At 56.4% G+C, this 20203-nt stretch overlaps 1 protein-coding gene across 1 annotated transcript in view; it reads right to left on the bottom strand.

The window, feature by feature from the left end:
• Window positions 1–4181: 4181 nt before the first annotated feature.
• The window catches only part of FAT2 (FAT atypical cadherin 2), an 88818-nt gene continuing 72796 nt past the window's right edge, over window positions 4182–20203 (bottom strand). Inside the window, exons 21-24 of the mRNA XM_075900583.1 lie at window positions 15227–15668; window positions 12387–12540; window positions 7060–7646; window positions 4182–6060 (exon numbers count right to left, since the gene is read on the bottom strand). Coding sequence (XP_075756698.1) covers window positions 5567–6060; window positions 7060–7646; window positions 12387–12540; window positions 15227–15668 — 1677 coding nt within the window. The 3' untranslated portion in view covers window positions 4182–5566. The remainder of the gene's footprint in view (window positions 6061–7059; window positions 7647–12386; window positions 12541–15226; window positions 15669–20203) is intronic.

Consider the following 20203-nt stretch of genomic DNA (forward strand, 5'->3'; position numbering starts at 1 on the left):
CGTCCAGCATTGAACCATTTCTCCTGCGTTTTGGGGGTCCCGTCACCGTGGCCACCCTCTGCAGACCCTCGCTGAAGGTGATGGAGCTTCAGGGCCTTCCACCAGGGTGGAGTTTGGCCCTCTGGCTCACAGGCAGAGGGAACAATCCCAAAGCAGGATCGATGTGCAGAAAGGACCCTGCCCGCTTGGCTGCCCTCTGGCTTTGGGGTCGGCCACCTCCGGGAAATAGGGTCCCCTCTTCTGGATCCCTGCCACGTGGCCTTTGTTAGGCAGACATTCTGTGTGGTGGAAGGGCTGGAGATAGGGCCACTGGAGGCCTGCCCCACTGCCTCTTCCATGCCCAAGCCGGTAAGAGTGAATGCAGCCTCGACCTCGGCTCTGCACAATGGGAACTTGCCCATCGGGATCTAGGGACATCTGCCCCTCAAACAGCCCCCAGAGCCCATGGACCTTGTGGCTAGAACCTCCCTTCGTTCTGGTGTTGGTGGGGGACACGGACGACCCCCGTTCTCCTCTCAGACCATTCTGGTAAGGCCCCGGAAGGGAATCTTTTTGAAGAACAGAGAATTCCTCCCCTCCCCTCCTACTTCAAGAGTCCCTCCCTCGGGAAGGGGCAGGCTGGTCTCTCACGCTGAACTTCTCTTGCCTGGCCTTTCAGAAAGGGAGGAACGAAAGTGGCTGTCCACCCCCACCCCAAGCCCATTTTCAACACGCTGGGGGGATGGAAAGGGGGGGTACTTTGATTTTTTCCTAGCAAGACCATCTCCTTCAGCCCCCTCTGCCCCCGCCCCGTGTGACTCATTCAGACCTGACTCTGATACAATTCAGTGTCTCCTCTCTGTACCGGGAAGCGCTGGCTACATGAATCATAGAACCATAGAGCTGGAAGAGACCTTAGAAGGCCATCAAGTCCAGCCCCCTGCTCTAGGCAGGACCAATCCCGACTAAATCAACCCAGCCAGGGCTTTGTCAAGCCGAGACTTAAACACCTCTAGGGATGGAGACTCCACTACTTCCCTAGGGAACCAGCCCAGCGCTTCATCACCCTCCTAGTGAAATTGTTTTTCCTAATATCCAACCTGGACCTCTCCCACCACAACTTGAGCCCATTGCTCCTTGTTCTGTCATCTGTCACTACTGAGAACAGCCTCTCTCCATCCTCTTTGGAACCTCCCTTCAGGAAGTTGAAGGCTGCTCTCAAATCTCCCCTCACTCTTCTCTTCTGCAGACTAAACAGACCCAACTCCCTCAGCCTCTCCTCGTAGGTCATATGCTCCAGCCCCCTAATCATTTTGGTTGCCCTCCGCTGGTGGGGTTTTTGGGTTTTGCTTGTGCAGAGCGAGAGATCAAACTATGGATACGATGCGGGTCCCAAAGGTCACAAGCTGTTGAGTTTTGCCAGTGGGGTGTGTGGAGACCCCCTAAATCTTTGGGGGACCCAAACTGAGAAAAGTACTTGAGAAAACGTCCCCTCCTTCCTGCACAGATGTGTAAACACAGGAACCTAGCCTGAGAACGCCTATACCCGGCACACCTTCTGCTTTATAACTTGCCGCTTGTCAGGGCTACTCTACCGTCGGAATGGGGAGGCGGGTGGCTTTGAAATTTGGTGTGCTTCATGGGGATGTGCCGTAGGGTTGGCTTGCCAACTTGGGGCTTATTTGACTGAGGGGTTCCCAAGTTACAGTCCATCCCCCCACAACTGCTTTCCGTCTGTTGCCATGTACTGGTACAGTGAGGCACTGGTGAGTGGATGAGCCCCAAACCGCCTTGAGGTGTCTGGCTGCGAATTCACGCTTCTGTTAACGTAGCTACAGGTACATTGATCCCAACCCCCCTCCCGTATCCAAGACAAACGACGTTTGGGAGGGAGTGGCTGGGGAATGCTGCCATTGGTGAGTCAGGCTTGGCCATTTTATTTTGGGGGGGAATGTAATCTGTGGCTTTGGGTGGAAAATGTAGACACATGGCTTCTTCCCAGTGGGGCAGAGGGATCGGGGGAGGCAAAGGTATCAGGGGGAGATAGGGGTTGGGGTGAAGGCCGCAGGGCGGGGGCAGGGTTATGGGGAGGGGGATACATGGGGAAGAGTAGCAAAGGAAGGGAGTGGGGGCTGAGGTGAGGGAGTGGACAGAGGGGCACTGGGAATGGGTGATTGGCAGACTAACCTGGGGGGGGGTAGAGGATGGGGCACCTCCCAGCCCCACACTCTGCCCTCCTGTGCGTGTGCTCACCCCCGGGGGGGACTGTTCCCCCTGGTGGCGATTCTGAGCTGACATCCCTGCCCTGCCCCCCCCCCCCCCACATGTGACCCAGGTTCCGGGAAGTCCTGCCCCTTTGGGTGGGGAGCTGAGAACTGGCACCCCTCAGCCATGCCACAGGCTCTAGAGTGCTCCGGAGGGGGCTGGGCGCTGGGTGGAGCCGTTCGTAAGTCTCAGCGTCGCTGTTCCTGGCGGTCGCGTCCCCCGGGGGTGTTCTCCTGCAGCTGAGGCAATCCCATGGGGCTGCAGGGCCGGCTCACACCACCCCAAACCTGTTGTGCTGCCTAGGGGCGCAGCGAGGAGCCCTTCCCCCCTCGTCCTGCTGGTCTGCCTGCTTGTGGTGACCCACATCTGAGCCAGGCCTTCTGGACAGGGAAGCCCCCAAAAAACAGCCGTTTGCGGGAATCCGGGAAGCGCATCAGGCGGGTTTGGTTTTCACGGCACCAGAGACCTTACTCCTGCTGCAGTGTGGGCCCAGATGGTCTCCCTCCGTCCATGCAGACCTGCCCTGGCCGGGCCCGGCACCCACTAACTCCGCAGGGGGCCCCACAGGAGCCTGGGGTGGGAGTTCACCTTCCCGTCCTCGCAGTCTGCCGGGGCTCTGGTGCACGTCTCTGCACACGCTTCCTGGCTGGCTTGAGGGACACCCCCCAGCGCCACTGCGGATGTTTCCAGTCCAACCCTTTGGTTGCCGTTGCGATAGAGGGAATAACGCGCTTCGGTGGTGACCAATGGTCACTGACAGGATGGAAGGCCGGGAGGGGCCGCCTAGGCTAGTGAGTGGCCGCACGAGTGTCCCTCCTTCATCTCAACGGGCCGCACGATTGTCAGAGCCAAGCCGGTCTCCTGGGACGGGGCAGTTTTGCTTCCCTGCGCTGGCGTCCCTACAATGTGTGGGATTGGCCGATGGCGCCACAGCAGTGCTGGGATGGGTCGCACGGGGGGCTCTCACGTCACGTGCCCTGGCTTTGCAGGCAGGTCACGGTAGTAACCATGGTAGGAAAAGCCCAACCTGGCCAGAGAGCGGAGGAATCTGGCAGCCCTGCGAAAAGGTCACAAAACGCCTCAGGAGCCAGGCACAGAACCCTACCCCGGGTGTGTAGCTCTGCTTCCTCCGGAGAGGAGCTAGTTCACATAGAAGGGAAAAACCAGCCAGCGCGATGAGCAGACACTGACCTGGGAAAGAGCCATTCGAGCGGGAATGGAGCCTTTTCACAGGCATTTGCCAGCTCCAAGCCTATTTCTGATTTTATGGGGGGAGTTGACAGGATCTTGGCTCACAATTTGCTTTCACCGATTTCATTAGTGTGTTGCTGAAGATAATAAAATCGCACCTCTAACAAAAATAGTCATTCCCCATCCTGGGCTGCCATCGGGCATGGGGCGCTAGTTTACCAGTACAGTACTGTCTAGGGCCCCAGAAGCCCGATGGACGGCGCTGGGTGAGTGAAATGAAAGGGGAGTCTTGTCTGAAATTGCCCATTTCCTGGAAAATCGCTCTGCTCTGAAGTGGGGGTTTGCCAAGGGCGTGAGTCCTGGCCACTCCCCTCGTACAACTGGGGCCTCTCCGGCCCATCGCTAGGAAGACACGCAGGGAAGCTGGAGTTTTGTTCCTGAGCCTAGGGCAGGCTGCTCCCAACTCCCCTGCCCTCATTGTCTTGGATCTAAAGCCGGGGCCCAAATCCGTGGATCCAAAGACCTCCAGACCTGGAGGGTGTTTGAATCTGAAACAGCGCCCGCGCCAACATTTGCAGGGGGCCTCTTGTCTTTTAGAAAGGGGTGAATTAAGAGACAGACGCTGATGGCACCTGGAATGTAGGGCATCCAGCTCCGAATTGTGCACCCCATGCCTCTCTCTCTGCAGAGCCGGGCAGCTGCCTGCCGTTGACAAAGGAGCCCCAGTTCATTTTCCACTAAAATAATAATAATAAAACCCTCCTCTCTTTTTAATTGCGTTCAGAAACCAAGCACACAACCAAAGATGAAAAACTCCCAGAGAAACCATCCGTTCCGCGAGCCAGGCGAACCCCCTCGGAAATCCTCGTTCCATCACCGTGTCTCTCTGGGAGGGGACCTGGGAGGGACCAGTGCACAGTCTCCTCCCCGGCTGTGGTGTGTATATTCACAGCTGCACAAATACACACGGACACACACACACGCACAGGACTTGCATTCATATGTCTGTGGTTCATTGCACATCAGGAGCTGCTGTCAGCAGGCCTTTCGGAGACAGGAGTCCCTGGGCCCGAGAACCCCAAGGTCCCGTCTGTACCCACAAGCCCTCATTTGATGACAGCGGAGCCGTGTCCCCCAGCAGGAGGGCTGCTGTAGATGTGGGTGGACAACGGGTAATACTTGCGGTGCACATGGAGCCTGGCAGATTTCCAGATGGGAAGGGACGGAAGTAACTGTCCAATCAAACACCTGCTCTGAATTCTGGGCCTGTCTGGATATCTTGTGCCTTCTCCTTCCAGCTACCTGTGATAGCTGCTAGAACTAGGGGTGTGCTGTAGAACTCCCTTGCCTGAGATGGTTTCCATGATATACAGGCTTTCCAGCTGGATTCAGGAGCTCTCAGCACCCCCATTATAAGAACTGTTCCAGCCCCTGAGGTAGGTAAGAGAGGCAGAATTCTTTGCTCCGTGTCTCCTCAGAAAGGAACCTTTCTCTGGGCTCTTTACGGCTGCAGGGAGACCAGCCCAGACATGAACTAACGTAACAGTTAGATTCCTGCGTCTTGCTCACGGCCACGAGAGGCGCCAGCCCGGAGGATGGACGGCACGGTGGGGCGGGCTGTCGTCAAAATTCTGCTCAGAGAAGGATTAGCCCACCATTAGTCCTTGGAGCCAGGCGCAAGAGAATCCTCGCTGCCCCTCATCAGAGGCATGGCTCATGTCTCCCTGGGTTACAGTGAGTAACCAATCCAGGCCCACCTTCTGCTACCCTGGCAACGGATTGTCCCAAAGTTCTGTGGTCCTCTCTCCCCATCCCAGGCTCCGGCCCGGGGCAGGGTGACGTGGTGCCTTCATGGCTGACTGCTGGAGCCAGGGGAACTTCCTTTGTGGCACTTGCTTTTGTGGTTCGTGCTCAGCGGAGAGCCATTCCCTGGAGCACAGCAGGGGCGCCGAACAGGACGCCGGGAGAAGGGTCCGTGGTGTATTACAGCCCGGCTGTGCGCAGGGAAGCTGTTCATGGGAGAGTTGTCTGTCCCAGCCGGGAGGGGAGCAAACCCCGGTTACGTCTCCCTCTGGACACGTTCCAGTCACAGCTCGAGCGGCTGCCTTCTTGTTCCAAGCACGCGCCCCCATTAAAACATCACCTCCTCGCAGCTCCCATAGTCACTTTCCACCATGTCCGAGCCCTCGTAGTTTGGGGGTGGGGCAGGCTGGGCCCTGAGGCCAGGCTCGCAGTCCGCGTAGGACGGCTGGGCCACGCTGAGACGCATGCTCACCCGTTTGCAGCCGGTGTCCGGGGGGCAGGGGGTCCCCTCGCTCTGCAGCAGCTGGGCAGGGTAGTAGCTGATGGCCGTGTATTCGTTCTGGCACTGAGAGGCCGGCAGGTCCACGGGGCCGGCTGGCAGGAAGTCCTCCAAGTTCTGGTTGCTGTAGCGTGGAGGGATGGGGGCCCGTTTGTTGCTTTGGTCCAGCGGGAAGGGAAAGCCACCGTAAAGCCCAGCTGGTTCGGAGTCTATGTGGGGGGGAGGAGGCAAGGGAGGGCCTTGAATGATGTCGTAGAGGGGATGGTCCTGCACGTCCGATGGTCGGTACCTGGGCGGCCAGTAGGTGGTTTCTGCTGGGTAGACTGGAATGAAATCAGAACCAGGTTAACAGCTGTCTACAGCCAGGCTTCCCTAGGGTCAGAGCAAGCAGGGGCAGGAAGGGGCCTTGAGGACATCTCACTGACCCCTGGCCAGAGGCAGAATCAAGTATACTATGTGTACACCTAGCCACCCAAGAGCTCTTTCTCCCTTCTTCCTCCCTACCCCTTGCCCTCCCTCGCCAGCCATCCAAACCTGGGTATAGAGCAGAGAAAGGAAGAGAGAACAAGTAGAAAAGAGGGGTGTAGCAAGTCGGGAGTGAGGGGTGTTGGCAGAGCAGTAGGGGGTAGCGGGGGGTAGCTAGTCACGTGTGAGAGGATGTAGCCGGTCAGGAGTGAGGGGGATTGGCAGGGCAGTGTGGGTGGGTGGGTGGGGGTAGATGGTGAGGTGAGGGGGGTAGCAGGTTGGGAGTGAGAAGTATTGGCAGGACAATGGGGAGGTTGTGGGGTATATCTGGTCAGGTGTGAGGGGTGTTGGCAGGGTTAAGTGTGGAGGGAATAGCCAGGTGTAGCTGGTGGTGAGGGGTGAAGGTGTAGCCGGTTAGGACCGAGGGTGCTGGCAGGGTTGCGGGTAGAGGATAGCCGGGTGTAGCTGGTGGTGAGGGGTGAAAGGTGCAGCAGGTTAGGACTGGGGGGTGCTGGCAGGGTTGCAGGTGGAGGACAGCCGGGTGTAGCTGGTGGTGAGGGGTGAAAGGTGCAGCAGGTTAGGACTGGTGGGTTCTGGCAGGGTTGCAGGTGGAGGACAGCTGGGTGTAGCTGGTGGTGAGGGGTGAAGGTGTAGCCGGTTAGGCCTGAGGGATGCTAGCAGGGTTGCGGGTGTAGCAGGAGGCACTGAACTGTGTGGGTAGAGCTGTGGCACTGGCTTGGACAGCACCTGTCCACACTACGCGGCTCTTGCCAGTGCCAACGGCCTTTCCCAAGCCTGGCGGCCTTGGGGACCCATCCCTGGCAGGAGGGAGGGGCGCGCGAGGGAGGAGCACTGACCCATCTGCTCCCTGGCCCAGGAGCTCTTGAGGAAGGACTCGTCGGCGTTGGAGGGTGGGGCAGCCGGGAGGTGGGGGGCCACGCTGCACACGATGGTGCCCCGCGGTTTCTGGGCGTGGCCCGCGCCGAAGGTGACGAACTCGGCGGCAGGCACAGGCTTGCGCTGCTCCGGCGTGCCCCGGGCCGGGTGGCCGTGCGGGCCGTTGCTGAGGACGTTGAGCTCGATGGGGGGCGGGGCGTGCGTGGCCACGCCCACGCTCTTGGAGAACTCGCTCTTGGAGAGCAGGTCCGGGTCCTCGCTGGCCACCGGCTTGTGAGCCTTGGCCGGGCGGCAGTAGCGCTTGCGGACGAAGGCGAAAGCCGCCACCAGGATGACCAGGCCCAACACCCCGGCGACGATCACGCCGATCTCCACCGGGCCCATCCCCCACTTGGCGGGGGCGATGTCGGGGGTCACGAGCCGCTGCGTGCAGAAGGCCCCCTCGTAGTCCCCCGTGCAGATGCAGTGGATAGAGCCGCCGGCCTGCATGCAGCGCCCCGCGTTCCGGCAGGGGTTGTCCTGGCACTCCTCAGCCACCTTCTCGCACCTGCAGGCGGGGAGGGGAGATACTGTCACGGCTGGGGACACCTCCGAAGCTCCTCCCCGCCAAAGCAGGGCGGCGGCTCCTCTGGAAAGCCAAGCTACCCGTGTTTCTACTCAAGGGGAGTCCCTTGTATGCTGTGAGGAGAGCCGGGGCTGGGGGGTGTCCTAGCTTTCCAGCCCCATCCCTCCACACAACTCCGTTCTCAGAGCCCCAGCGCCTGCTAGCACCAAACTCTGTCCGGCCTCGGTTGCTCGCTAGCCAGGAAGCAGCTTCCCTTCAGGAGACACAGTCTTGTCAGCAGGGGATTTCTGTCCATTGCGCTCCCAAGTTCTCGAGTGTGGCCGGGAGCTTTATTTCTGAATGAGCCATTCCCCGACGTGGTGTGGGGAAGGTGAGGAGGGGCCCACAAGGATGCATCCGTGGCAATAAATTACGGGAGTTTTCAGGGACTAGAAGCAGAGCTGCCTCTCCTCCTGTCCCTCCAGCTAGCGGGAGGGTTGTGGGGTGGGGCAGGCCGGCTTGTAAAGGCAAACTCCGAGCCCAGCCACTCCCACTTAGTTTATACCCACATTTGTGGTACAGATTGAATCTCTGTAGTCCGGTGCCCTTGAGACCTGACTGGGGCCGAAGCAGAGAATTTGCTGAACCATGGGAAATCAATATTTTCTAGCAGCATGACCCACACTTCTGTAGCTTGCTGGGCTCTTCGAGGACACGTAGGGGTAAATTAGAGCTAAATAGCAGCAAGGAACCCCGAGAGCCAGGACTGGGGGCTGTAAACACACTTTATGGGACCACACGAAACTTGGCCACACCCACGATAAGTGGACTTGCATCTCACTAACATCACTAACACCACAGAGTTCTGGACTGGAGGTTCAATCTGTACGTTTGGTCTGGAGCAGCTGCTTTATCCAATTGTTAGTCCCTTCATGGTAGCACTGACTCCCATGTGGTTCCTTCTCCCTGGTTTTCTGTAGGTGATGCACTTGATCCCTGTCATGTCACCCAGGCAACCCTGAGAATGCCTCTGCCTCCTTTAGCCATTTGGTACATTTAACCGCACCCCGAGACAGAAGCCAGATCCCTGTCATGCCAGAGACCAAGGCTATGTCTAGACTGCAAGCCTCTTTCGAAAGAGAGTGTCTAGACTGCACGTGGAACTTTCGAAAAAGCAAGCCGCTTTTTCGAAAGAAAGCAGCAAGTGAGTCTGGATGCTCTCTTTCTAAAAAGCCCTGTTTGCTTTCAAGAACACCTTCTTTCGAAAGAGCACTTTCGAAAAAAGGCGTTCTTCCTCGTGGAATTAGGTTTACCGCCGTCGAAAGAAAAGCTGCGTTCTTTCGATTTAATTTCGAAAGAATGTGGCTGCAGTCTAGACGCAGGTGAAGTTTTTTTTCGAAAAAAGGCTACTTTTTTCGAAAAAACCCCTGAGTCTGGACACAGCCCAAGAGAGAAAACTCCTCTTTCCAAAGGCAGAGGAAGATTCTCCAGTACGCCCCTCACTTGCTGGGAGAAATTGGGTGCTTGGAAACTCTCTCTACTCTGGGGCTACGTCTGCACTGGCATGATTTTCCGGAAATGCTTTTAATGCATTTTCGGAAAAGCACGTCTAGATTGGCAGGATGCTTTTCCGCAAAAGCACTTTTTGCGGAAAAGCATCCGTGGCCAATCTAGACATGGTTTTCCGCAAAAAAAAAAGCCCCGATCGTCATTTTCGCTATCGGGGCTTTTTTGCGGAAAACAGTACTATACTGTTTACACTGGCCCTTTTGCACAAAAGTCTTTTGGAAAAAGACTTTTGCTCGAACAGGAGCAGCATAGTATTTCCGGAAAAGCATTGATGATTTTACATGAGATCGTCAGTGCTTTTCCGGAAATTCAAGTGGCCAGTGTAGATCGCTGGCAAGTTTTTCCACAAAATCAGATGATTTTGCGGAAAAACTTGCCAGTCTAGACACAGCCTTGAAGTCTTTGCTGAGTCAGGAGAGGGAATAACCTCTGAGAATCTGCCTCCGATGGGGCTGACTCCCCAGGGGAAGCAAACATCTGGGGAGCGTCCGGAGTAGCTTTCACACAAGGGTGGTTTCTAGATGCTCTCATAAAGCCCAGCCCTTCGGCATGTAGAGATTTGATGAAAAGTCCGAGGAATCAAGCCTGAACTACTGAGTTTGCTTTTCCACCCCCATGGAAAGCCCGGACGCTCTCCTCTTTGCTGACTAGAATGGGAACCCCAGAACCGTTGAAATGATTCTAGAACTCAGAACGCCTCCAGGGCCCCTAACATTGGATTAGGGGTCCCATCCAGTAGCAAACACTCTGCCACCTTTTCTTTTCTTTTCCAGCTTTCTCTCCCGGCCTTCCTGTGTGTAAAGATTTATCTAAGGGAGACATTCACACACCCTTTTAGGTCACCTGCTTATGCTAAACTAATCTGTTCCACCGACACTCAGGGCACCTTTCCCAGACCTGCCGAAGCGCGTGGCTCTAAAACCTGCGCCTCTCACCAGCAGACACCCCAGAAAAGAGAAACTGAAAAAACAACCAATAGTCTGGTAGCACTTTATAGACTCACAAAACATGTCGATGGTCGGGTGTAGTGGGGGGGGCTGTCTGAGAACCGGGGTCCCCCTGCGCTGCGATGGGAGATTCTCACTGACTCTCCCAAATGTGGATTAACCCAGACACCCCGGCTCAGCCTCCCAGGAAGGGACAAAGGAAGGAGGGCAGAGACCAGCACCTGGCTGGGGGGCAGGGCTGGAAGAGAGTTTGAGGATCTGCCTGGAATCATGGAGGAGGCAGCCTAAGCAAGGGGCTGGGATTTAGGGGCACGGTCTCCCCCATCTCAAGGGGGGTTGAGGCATCCTAGGCCTGGCCCTGTAACCGGATTACATCTGTGCTGTGCTGTATCCTGGAGAAGCAATAAACTCCCTCTATTCCACTGGCTGGTGGAGTCTGTTCGTGCCATTACGGGGGTGCAGGAGGCGGGGGAACCCCCATACGCCGCCACAGATGGTATCATGAGCTTTCATGGGCACAGCCCACTGGAGTGTTGGCTGTCTAGGACCAACATTTATTTATATATGTTGGTTCTGGACTTCCAACACTCCGGTCATCTGGAGAAGAGGGCTGTGCCCACGACAGCTCATGATCCCATCGAGGTGTTCTGTTAGTAAGATATAAGATACTACCTCCCCCGCCTTGCCTGACTCGACAAGCTGGTTGTTCCAGGTACAGCAGCGCCCCCTGGTGATCACTTGTATATTCCCCCCCCCCCCCCAAACAGAGGGGCTCGTTTAATATTCACCCACCAGGCCCGTCTACCCGCTGGGCCGGTTTCAAAGGCAGCAGAGCGGTGCTAGCTCCGCTTGCCAGTCCATTTGCGCCGGGCTCTTTCCGGCCGTGCGGTGGGGCAGCCCGGAGCCCCGCGTGGGACGGGGGGTTACAGCAGGCGTAACCGTCTCACTGCTGACGCGGAGGCTGGAATCGATGTTGGGAGCCGTGTTAGCTCTTTCGGCGCTGTCCATGCTCAGCGTGTCTGCTGACCCTGCCCTCGTGTGGCTGTGCAGATTATCCAGAATGATCAGAATGAATAACCACACGACTGTGGGAAGGGACACTAAGCCTTGCGTTCCAGGGCGTAAGCCGGTCTCTCCTTGTTAGAGGCCAGGGGGGGCGCCTCTGTGGGGCAGATGATCCTATTCCTGCCTGCCGCAGGGCTCTTACGCCCTCCCCTGAAGGGTCTGCGTCTGGCCACTCTCGGAGACAGGGTGTTGGGCTGGATGGAGCAGGGGTCGGACATTCCTATCGGTGCTGCCGGGGTGCTCTCTGGCAGAGGTGATCCCTGGAGGGTCAGGACTGATACCCTCACCTAGTAGCCATAGGGGACTGACTCTTGGCTGATACTAACCAACTTGCTTTTCAGCTGTAAAGCTCTTACGGGGGGGTGGGCACGTTCCGGCCCGTGGGCCGCATCCGGCCCAGAGACCGCCCTGCTGAGATCCGGAAGCAGGCTGTCTGCTTGCTGCAACCCAAGGCTGCTCAAAACAGCCAGCGACTCCCTCTAGGCGCCATGTGCCCCTGGTGAGGGAGAGGGGGGGAGACTTTGCGTGCTGCCCCGCCCCCTGCCCAATCACCCCCTCCATAGAAAAGTGCAGCCCCAAAATCTTGGCGTGGCCCCCCCATCAACAATTATTCCCTCCCTCCCCCCCGCCACTGCTCTACAGGTATCAGACCCAGTGCTGTCCTCTATCTCCCCCTGAACAATACGTCCTCGCAGTTCCCCGAATGAGCCTGGGCACGTCACAGGTAGTTTGGCAGAGTTAAGTGTGCACTTGTTAAAAGAGCAGTTCTGGGAACAGCTCTGTCCCCAGAGGACACTTTGAACGGGCACCAAATAAAACATTCACAGCCCGCAAGGGAAGCGCCGGCTGAACGAGATTGTTTTCTCAGGCTCCAATAAGTGTGTGCACCCGGCACAGCTAGTGACAGTGCAATCGCTCGGGGACGGGTTCACTGTCTGCTTCCGTCTGCCTTCGGGAGTTTGAGGCCGCAATCCAAAAAGAGCCAGGGATGGGGCAGTGAGCCTGGCCAGGGCTGGATGGGGTATCAAGGTCATGACTGGGGACACGGCTGCTCCTAGGAGCTCCCCTCAGCCAGGAGAAACAGCGCCCAAGGTTAAAGGTGTTTTGGAAGCCGAGGGCTGTGCCCCGGGGAACACAACCGAAAGCCGCTCCTTGGTCTTACCTTTCCCCGAGATACCACTGCGGGCAGAGGCAGGTGAAGCCTGTTTCGGAGCGGAGGCAGGTCCCGCCATGCAAGCAGGGCGTGGATTCACACGGGCTGTCCCCGAGCTCACAGCGGTTGCCAGAAAACTGCCCCGGGCAGATGCAAGTGTAACCTAGAGCGGACGAGAGAAAGCGAGGTGAGGCTGCTGCCCCCGCGAGGAGGGTGGGTACCCATTTCTGGCCCAGAGTGCCCGGACAATCCAACCCCTTAAAAGAGCAGCGGGGGTGAGCGTGGGTTCGAGGCAGTGTAAAACGCAGCACAACCGGAATGTGCCGTGCAAAGAGCAAAGAGGGGTTGTCCTGGAACTGGGGGGCAACCGAAGTGCGGCTCAAGGGAGGTCCTTAAACGCAGCGGGCGGCCGTGTCCCCCCCGAGAGGGCAAAGCCGACCCGCCGGCTGCAGATTTCTACAACTCTAAGCACAATGCCACGGAACCTGCTGTTTTCTGTCCTCGCCAGTTTCAGCCTGCCAAGCAGCCCAGCGAAAGGCCAAGTGCCAGGCAGCTCCTGTCCTGACTCGCTTTGCTCCGCTTCCCCGTAGGAGTGGCCGTGTCCAGGGCAGGAGGGAAAAGCCAGTGAGCTTAGGGTTTTGTTTTCCTGCGAGCTGTCCAAACTGAACTCTGAGCATGGGACTTTGAATGGCTCCGAGCAGCCCCTGGTCCACCTCGGAGCAGCCTAGAAAAGTCCCTGGGTATGACCCATCCTCTGGCTTAGACTCACGTCTGTATCACTGGGAAAGAGATGTGAAGCCACATGGCAGGCCCAAACAGCCAGGCGTGCGAACACAGACATGTACGTTCAGTCCTGCTCTCACCCCCTGTACTCCTCACCTTTCTCCTGTCCGGGGTTGGCTGGCCTTGCTGGGACATTTGTATGAGAGCCCAGCATATTGGCACAAACACGCTTTGTTGCACGTACACATGCCCTGCCATCACGCATATACACTTGCACAAGTGCATTTGCACAGACGCCTGCACGCACACATGCCCTCTTGTGTGCACATGTAGGTTTGCACACTCACGCATCCCGTGTCTGTGCACTTTCCTGCCAACAAGTCCACCTGAGCTAAACAGCCGCCTCGCTGATAGGAATCTAAATCTTGTTACTCGAGGGTGCTGGCAGGCAGGGAGGGAGAAGTGTGCGTTCAGCCTTTGGATGGCTGCTAACCCAGCTAGGCGTGGGATTCTGCAGCAGGCCTCAGGCAGAAAAACCAAAGGAATCATTAGGCAGAGAGAGGTTCAAAGGGTTCTCTGTGTGTGTCTCCCACCAGTATCAAAGCCACCTCCAGATGCCTCCAAGCAAGGGAAACGGAAGTCACAGCGAGGGTGGCTGGCTCAGAAGGCTCTGTGCTGCAGTGTTACATTACCGCGTGAATCCCTCGCACCCACAGACATCAGAGCAAGAAGTTCTGGTGAGGAAGGGCAGTGCAGGGATTAGGGTGCTAGCCTGGGACTTAGGAGACTTGGCACCACTTCCCAGCTCTGCTACAGACATCCCATGAGGCCCTGGTGAAGTCACTTAGGGTATGTCTACACTACCCTCCTAGTTCGAACTAGCGGGGTAATGTAGGCATACCGCACTTGCAAATGAAGCCCGGGATTTGAATTTCCCGGGCTTCATTAGCATAAGCGGGGAGCCGCCATTTTTAAATCCCCGCTGGTTCGAACCCCGTGCAGCGCGGCTACACGGGGCTCGAACTAGGTAGTTCGGACTAGGATTCCTATTCCGAACTACCGGTACACCTCCGAACTACCTGGTCCGAACTACCTAGTTCGAGCCCCGTGTAGCCGCGCTACACGGGGTTCGAACCAGCGGGGATTTAAAAATGGCGGCTCCCCGCTTATGCAAATGAAGCCCGGGAAATTCACATCCCGGGCTTCATTTGCAAGTGCGGTATGCCTACATTACCCCGCTAGTTCGAACTAGACATACCCTAAGTCTCTCTCTGGCTCAGTGCCCCCATCTGTGAAATGGGGACAATAGCGCTGCCCTGCCTCCCAGGGGAGCTGTGAGATTGTCAAGGTGCATAGATAGATACAGCCCTGTGTGGGGCACTGAGGAAATCCTGTTACAAAGAGCTGCTGGGCAACCCGGTGCAGATGAACCCAAGAGCTGCAGGCATGAGTGTGTGTTAACGCCTTTCCCAGCTTCCCACCCCCGTCCCCAGGCATCACTTATAGGATGGGACTAAATCCTCATCATGTCTTGATGCAGTGTTTTCAGCTCCCAGACACTGGACCATCACCAGACCTCACATTATTCCATTCCCCACGAATGGCTCCTCAAGGCTTTGTAAAAGCCAGAATGAAGATACAACCAAATCCAAACCAGCGTTTTCTCAAACTTTTTCCCCATCTGTGTGCAGAATAAATTTTGTTGCGTGCACCAAAGCGCGTGCAGATGTGTACCACCAATAGAAACAATTGCTGCCAGCGATGGGTGGCTGTGGGCGGTCTGCTAATCAGCTGGGCAGCACCTGATTCTCTCCCGAGTGGCCGCCCAAGTGCTAGGCTCACAGGGAGCACTGATCCTAACCCTGCACGTCATGCACAGACACCAGGCCCTGTGCTCACTCCTCCCAGAAACAGTGGTGCACCCGGTCTGGTCTGCACAGTGGTGTTTCCAATGTGCTGTTCACTGTGTGAGGGTGTTGCCACCTGACAGCCACGTGGTGAAAGCCCGGAATTCCTCTCCGCTTGGGCAGCCCCCTATAACTCATTAGGCCTGGCTGCTTTCCAAGCTGGCCTCCAGACTACTGATTCCCTATTGCCCTGACGGTAAGGGCTGGATACTCACGTACCTCCTCCGGGGGTCTGGGCACACATCCCGTCGTTGAGGCAGGGGCTGCTGCTGCAGGCGCCCGAGTGCGAGCAGCACGGCTCTGTCCCTGCCTCGTCCACGATCCCCTTGGCCTGCTTCTCCCCCGGCAGGAGCATCACGTCTTCGCGGTCGATTCTGACCGCATCCAGGCAGCCTCTGAACCCCCGAGTGACCCGCAGGGGCTGGCGGGACTGGACGATGCCCCCGAGGAGCAGATCCCACCGGGCAGGGGAGACACTGCAGGCCGCGGGCAGCCAGAGAGACGCATTTCCCAAGCTGTCGACGAGCAAGCGGAGGGATGCGCGTTTCACTTCCAGGAGGACCGAGTGCCACTCTCCGTCACTCACAGACGCCAGGGAGGAGAGGTTCCCGGTGATATTGCCGTGGCAGCGGAGTCCGAGATGAGGCACTCCGTTCACGAGCTGCAAAACACACCCAAACGCCGGCGTTAGCAGCCAGGCCCCCTTGGCTTTCCACACTCCCTGCTCTCCTCCTGCATAAGGCCAGAGATCCGCCCCGATTGCCAGGACTCAGAAAGGTTCAGCCAAGGGGCTCTTGCCACTGGCCAGGCATCCTGAGGCGTTGCCGCATGCTAGAAATGAAATGCCCGCAGGGCGGTCCACACGGCTCTCTCTGGCGGGGGGCGACTGTGGGTATCTTTGCAATGTCAGCCTGTCTCCCCGCAGTCTGGTGGACAGTCTCCTCTGGTCCCTGCACCCACCGGATGTTGCCTTCTCGGCAGGGCGGGCTCGGGGGAAGTTAGGGAAGGGAGATGCTGATCTGGAGACGGCAGCCCCTTTCGCCAGCGCTCGCCTTCATCCCCAAGAATTCAAATCTATTTTAACCCGATCACTGGTTTGGAAAAGCTAGGGAGGGGGTGGAGTCTCCATCCCTAGGGGTGTTTAAGGCCCGGCTTGACACAGCCCTGGCTGGGTTGATTGAGTTGGGGTTGGTCCTGCTTTGGGCTGGGGGCTGGGCTAGATGACTCCTGAGGTCTCGGCCAGCCCGGGGATTCTGTGGTTCTAATCCGCATCTCGCTCATGCAGCTCAGTCCCCGTCCTCTCCTGTGGCTCTTGACGGGTAGGTGGGGAGGGGCTCTCCGCGGCACACAGCTCATGGCCTGTCAAGCCAGGAGCTGCCCTACCTTGTTCTGAGCAGGGGTTGAAAGCAGACGCAGCAATCGGCACAGCTGGGGCAGTGCACGGACGGACTCGGTGCCCTCCCCAGCAGCTTGACGGCTCATGCCACGTGGGCCTATGACCATGCGGGGCCACCCGGGCAGGCTGTGGTCTGCAATATGTGAGGTCGCTAGAGGACCGGGCCATGCTCTAGTCTAGGGGCCACACAAGTCTAGTCTGTAGGACCATCCTAGTTCCGTTCTAAGGGGCAGGAAGAGGGCTGAGCCGGTGAAAACTATACGTCCTGTGAACACGCCAAACTGCATTTTTATTATTTCCTGTGTTGTTTGTTCTCCCTAGAAATGCCTCTGAACCCAAACCCAGCTCCGGTCACTTTCTCAAGCAGCCAAAGCTCCTTAAGATGTAAGGCCAAATTCGGCTCTAGCATCCCGCACGCTTCACCCCGTTGGTCATGGTGCACGTCAGGGCAGCCGGATTTCATCCCTCCTGCCTCCCTTTGGGCAGAGCCCCAAGGGGGGATGGAATCGTCCCTGTGCTGTGATTCATCAGGCTGCGGTTCGGGTTCCGGCTGCACCCACAAGCCACGGCAGAGTTCGGGACCCCACGGAGCTGGGTGTTGTATGTAGGCCCAGTGGGGAGAGGCGCCACCCTGAGGAACGAACAACCCAAACGGCCTTTGGTCTCCCAGGTCTGTGCTCCGTGCCCCGGACCCCTCCTCCCCTCTCCCCACACAGCGCCACGCCACGTGGCAGCACGCAGAAGTCACATGGCTTGACTTCCCAGCGGCCTGCAGCCTCCTCGGCTGCACCAGGGTTTCATGTGGGTCACGGTGAGGCTGGCGCTCAGGACACCTGCGCCTCTGCCCCCCAACACAGGTGAACTCCACCCGTCAAGGGAGTTCTTGGCATCTTGTTACTGCAGTGGCCGCTACCCAAGCTGGAGCGGTGCCTCTTGTTGGCGTCCACAAGAAGCGCTGAAAGAATATAGGCAAGCCAGAGCAGCTGGCAGTGCTCCCTGGGAGGGGCAGGTGAAGAGGGTGAAGAAAAAAGAAAGAGCCCTGCTGTAGTGCCCTGCGTTTTATCAGCACATTGGAAACCAGGGCCAGAGCTATTAATTCCCTCTGGAATCCAGAACTCCCTCCCCAGCCCTGAACAATCCGATCGTTGAACCTCTAATAGCTACCCGCACAATGCTGTGCATTGCCCTGAGCATGGTGGGACAGCGGAGAGCGAAAGAAGCATGTAAATGTGGTTTCGGGGTGAATTCAGGTGAAAACCCCTCCGTCCCCCTACCCCTAGGATACGTAAGGGAGCGTCTTCATAGAACCCAGGAGGCCACGGATAAGGAGAAGCTGTGGGTAGAATGTCAAACATTCAGGCTCCGGTTACACTATGGCTGAGTCTAGACTGGCATGATTTTGCGGAAATGCTTTTAACGGAAAAGTTTTGCCGTTAAAAGTATTTCCGCAAAAGAGCATCTAGATTGGCACGGATGCTTTTGCATAAAAAGTGCTTTTGTGCAATAGCATCCGTGCCCAGTCTAGACACGATTTTGAGCAAGAAAGCCCCGATCGCCATTTTACGCATCGGGGCTTTCTTACGCAAAAAATTCCTGTCCTGTTTGCACTGGCCCGCTTGTGCAAAAACATTTGCACAAGAGGGCTTATCCCTGAGCGGGAGCATCATAGTATTTGTGCAAGAACACTGACAATCTTACATGAGATCGTCAGTGTTCTTGCGCAAATTCAAGCGGCCAGTGTAGACAGCTGGCAAGGTTTTGCGCAAAAGCGCCCGCTTTTGTGCAAAATCATGCCCGTCTAGACGTAGCCCTTGAGTTTTCCCACAAGAACCAATGCAAATGAAGTGCAGATTAGCATTTTCTCATGCTTCATTTGCATGTTCTATTTTGTGCTGTTTTTGCGCTAAGGATTTTTGTGCAAAAACAGGCCTGTCCCAGAGAGGCATAAGGATCTTGTGGGAAAAGGGGGTTTTGCGCAAAACGGCCACAGCCACAGCCACACTTCCTGTTTTTGCACAAAAACCCCTAGCGCAAAAACAATGAAAGAGAGTATGCAAATGAAGCGTGAGAAAATGCTAATTCGCGCTTCACTTGCATTGGCTCTTGCAGCAAAACTCATAGTGTAGCCGTAGCCTCACTGAAAATTCTCCACAGTTGTGGCCGTGTTAGTCTGTATCTGCAAAAAAAAAAAAGGTGTCCAATGGCACCTGAAAGATGAACAGAGTTATTAGGGCATAAGCTTTGGTGGGTAAAACCCACTTCGTCAGATGGACGGGAGTGGAAGTGACAGAAGAGGGTATATACCTAAGGAAGATGTTGCCCATGTTAATGAAGCGAATCGAGTCAGGGTGGAAGTGGATCATGCACAGCATTTGGTGTGTGTCTACACAGCACCCTAAACTTGAAATAAGATATGCAATTTGCACTATGCAAATTGCATATCTTATTTCAAAATCGCTTATTTTGAAATTTGGCAGGTCTACACAGTGCCAAATTTCAAAATAACATGGTATTTCGAGCCATTCCTTATCCCTCGTGTAACCAGGTTTACCGGGATGGCGAAATAGCTCACCCTTTATTTCGAAAAATATTTCGAAATAACAGGTGGTTTGTGTAGACACAGGGTAGCTATTTCGGGATACCAAACCAGCCGTGCAGTGTAGACGTACCCTTGGTCTGGAGAGGTAAATATCCAGAGAGGGCAAATTGCCTTTGTAGTGCGTTAACCAGCTGAGATCTTTATACAATCCTAAACTGATAGTGTTAGAATTCCAGTTCAGCGGTCTCCTTTTGTAACTGGTTTTGGAAATTCTTTTGTAGGTAGATGGCTCCTTTCAAATCCATTGCTGAATGGTCAGGGAGGTGAAAGTGTTCCCTCACAGGTTTGTGTGTGTGGCTATCCCTGTATGATTGGTGTCCATTTGTCCTTTGTGTCAAGGACTCAAGGGACTCTTCTGGAGCGGGTCGGTTAATTCCATATGGTGCAGAGAGATTCATGCAGAGCAAAGGAATTCTCCGTAAGGCGAGTCTTAGCTCATGGTGCTGCGCAGCAGTCAGGTTAGGGGTTGTATCCACTCTGCCTGGCCTGCCTGGCCAGCAAGGTCGGGTTGTTCTGGAGGAACCCGGAAGAATACATCTCTTCAGGAAGATTCGCAGCAGGGAATGCACCTGGATAAACCCACACTGGGCAGAGGAGACAGCCCAATGACAAGGGGAAATCTGTTTGGGAAGGACTTGTAGAAGCTGGCGGGGACGGTCTCCACTGGGTGTCCCATGGGGGAGCCGTGGATGTAAATCTCCACACAGTGTTGTGTAGTTTCCTTTCTCTTTTAAGCACAAGTTGGGCTCACAGCTGAGCATCAATCATTGGCTTGTTCAAGTTTTGGAGGGGGAGGGGGCTGTGTTGGTCTGTTTCAGCAAGAACAGTGAGGAGTCCAGTGGCACCTTAGAGACCAGCAAATTAGGGCATCAGCTTTGGTGGGCTGGAACCCACTTCATCAGGTGCCTGAAATGGAAACTTCCGTCTGGCAGGCGCACAAGCGAAGCTGGGAGTGTTGCATTGCTCTGCGGAGGACCAGGGATAACAAGGGTGGACGTGGCTTGTTCGGAGTCTGAGGCCAGCTTCGGATTAGGGCTGCCGACAGGAGGGGCAAAGGGAGCAGTTGCTCTGGGACTCAGTGCTTTGGGCCCTTTAAATTGTCGCCAGAACCTTACGCTGCGGGAAGCATGGAGGGCTGACTGGGGGAGGAGCAGTGTGGTCTGGGCAGTGCCCTACTCCTGCCTCGGCCGCTAACCTTGCC

The sequence above is a fragment of the Pelodiscus sinensis genome, chromosome 17 (genome assembly GCF_049634645.1).
Source record: "Pelodiscus sinensis isolate JC-2024 chromosome 17, ASM4963464v1, whole genome shotgun sequence".
Classification (NCBI taxonomy): domain Eukaryota; kingdom Metazoa; phylum Chordata; order Testudines; family Trionychidae; genus Pelodiscus; species Pelodiscus sinensis.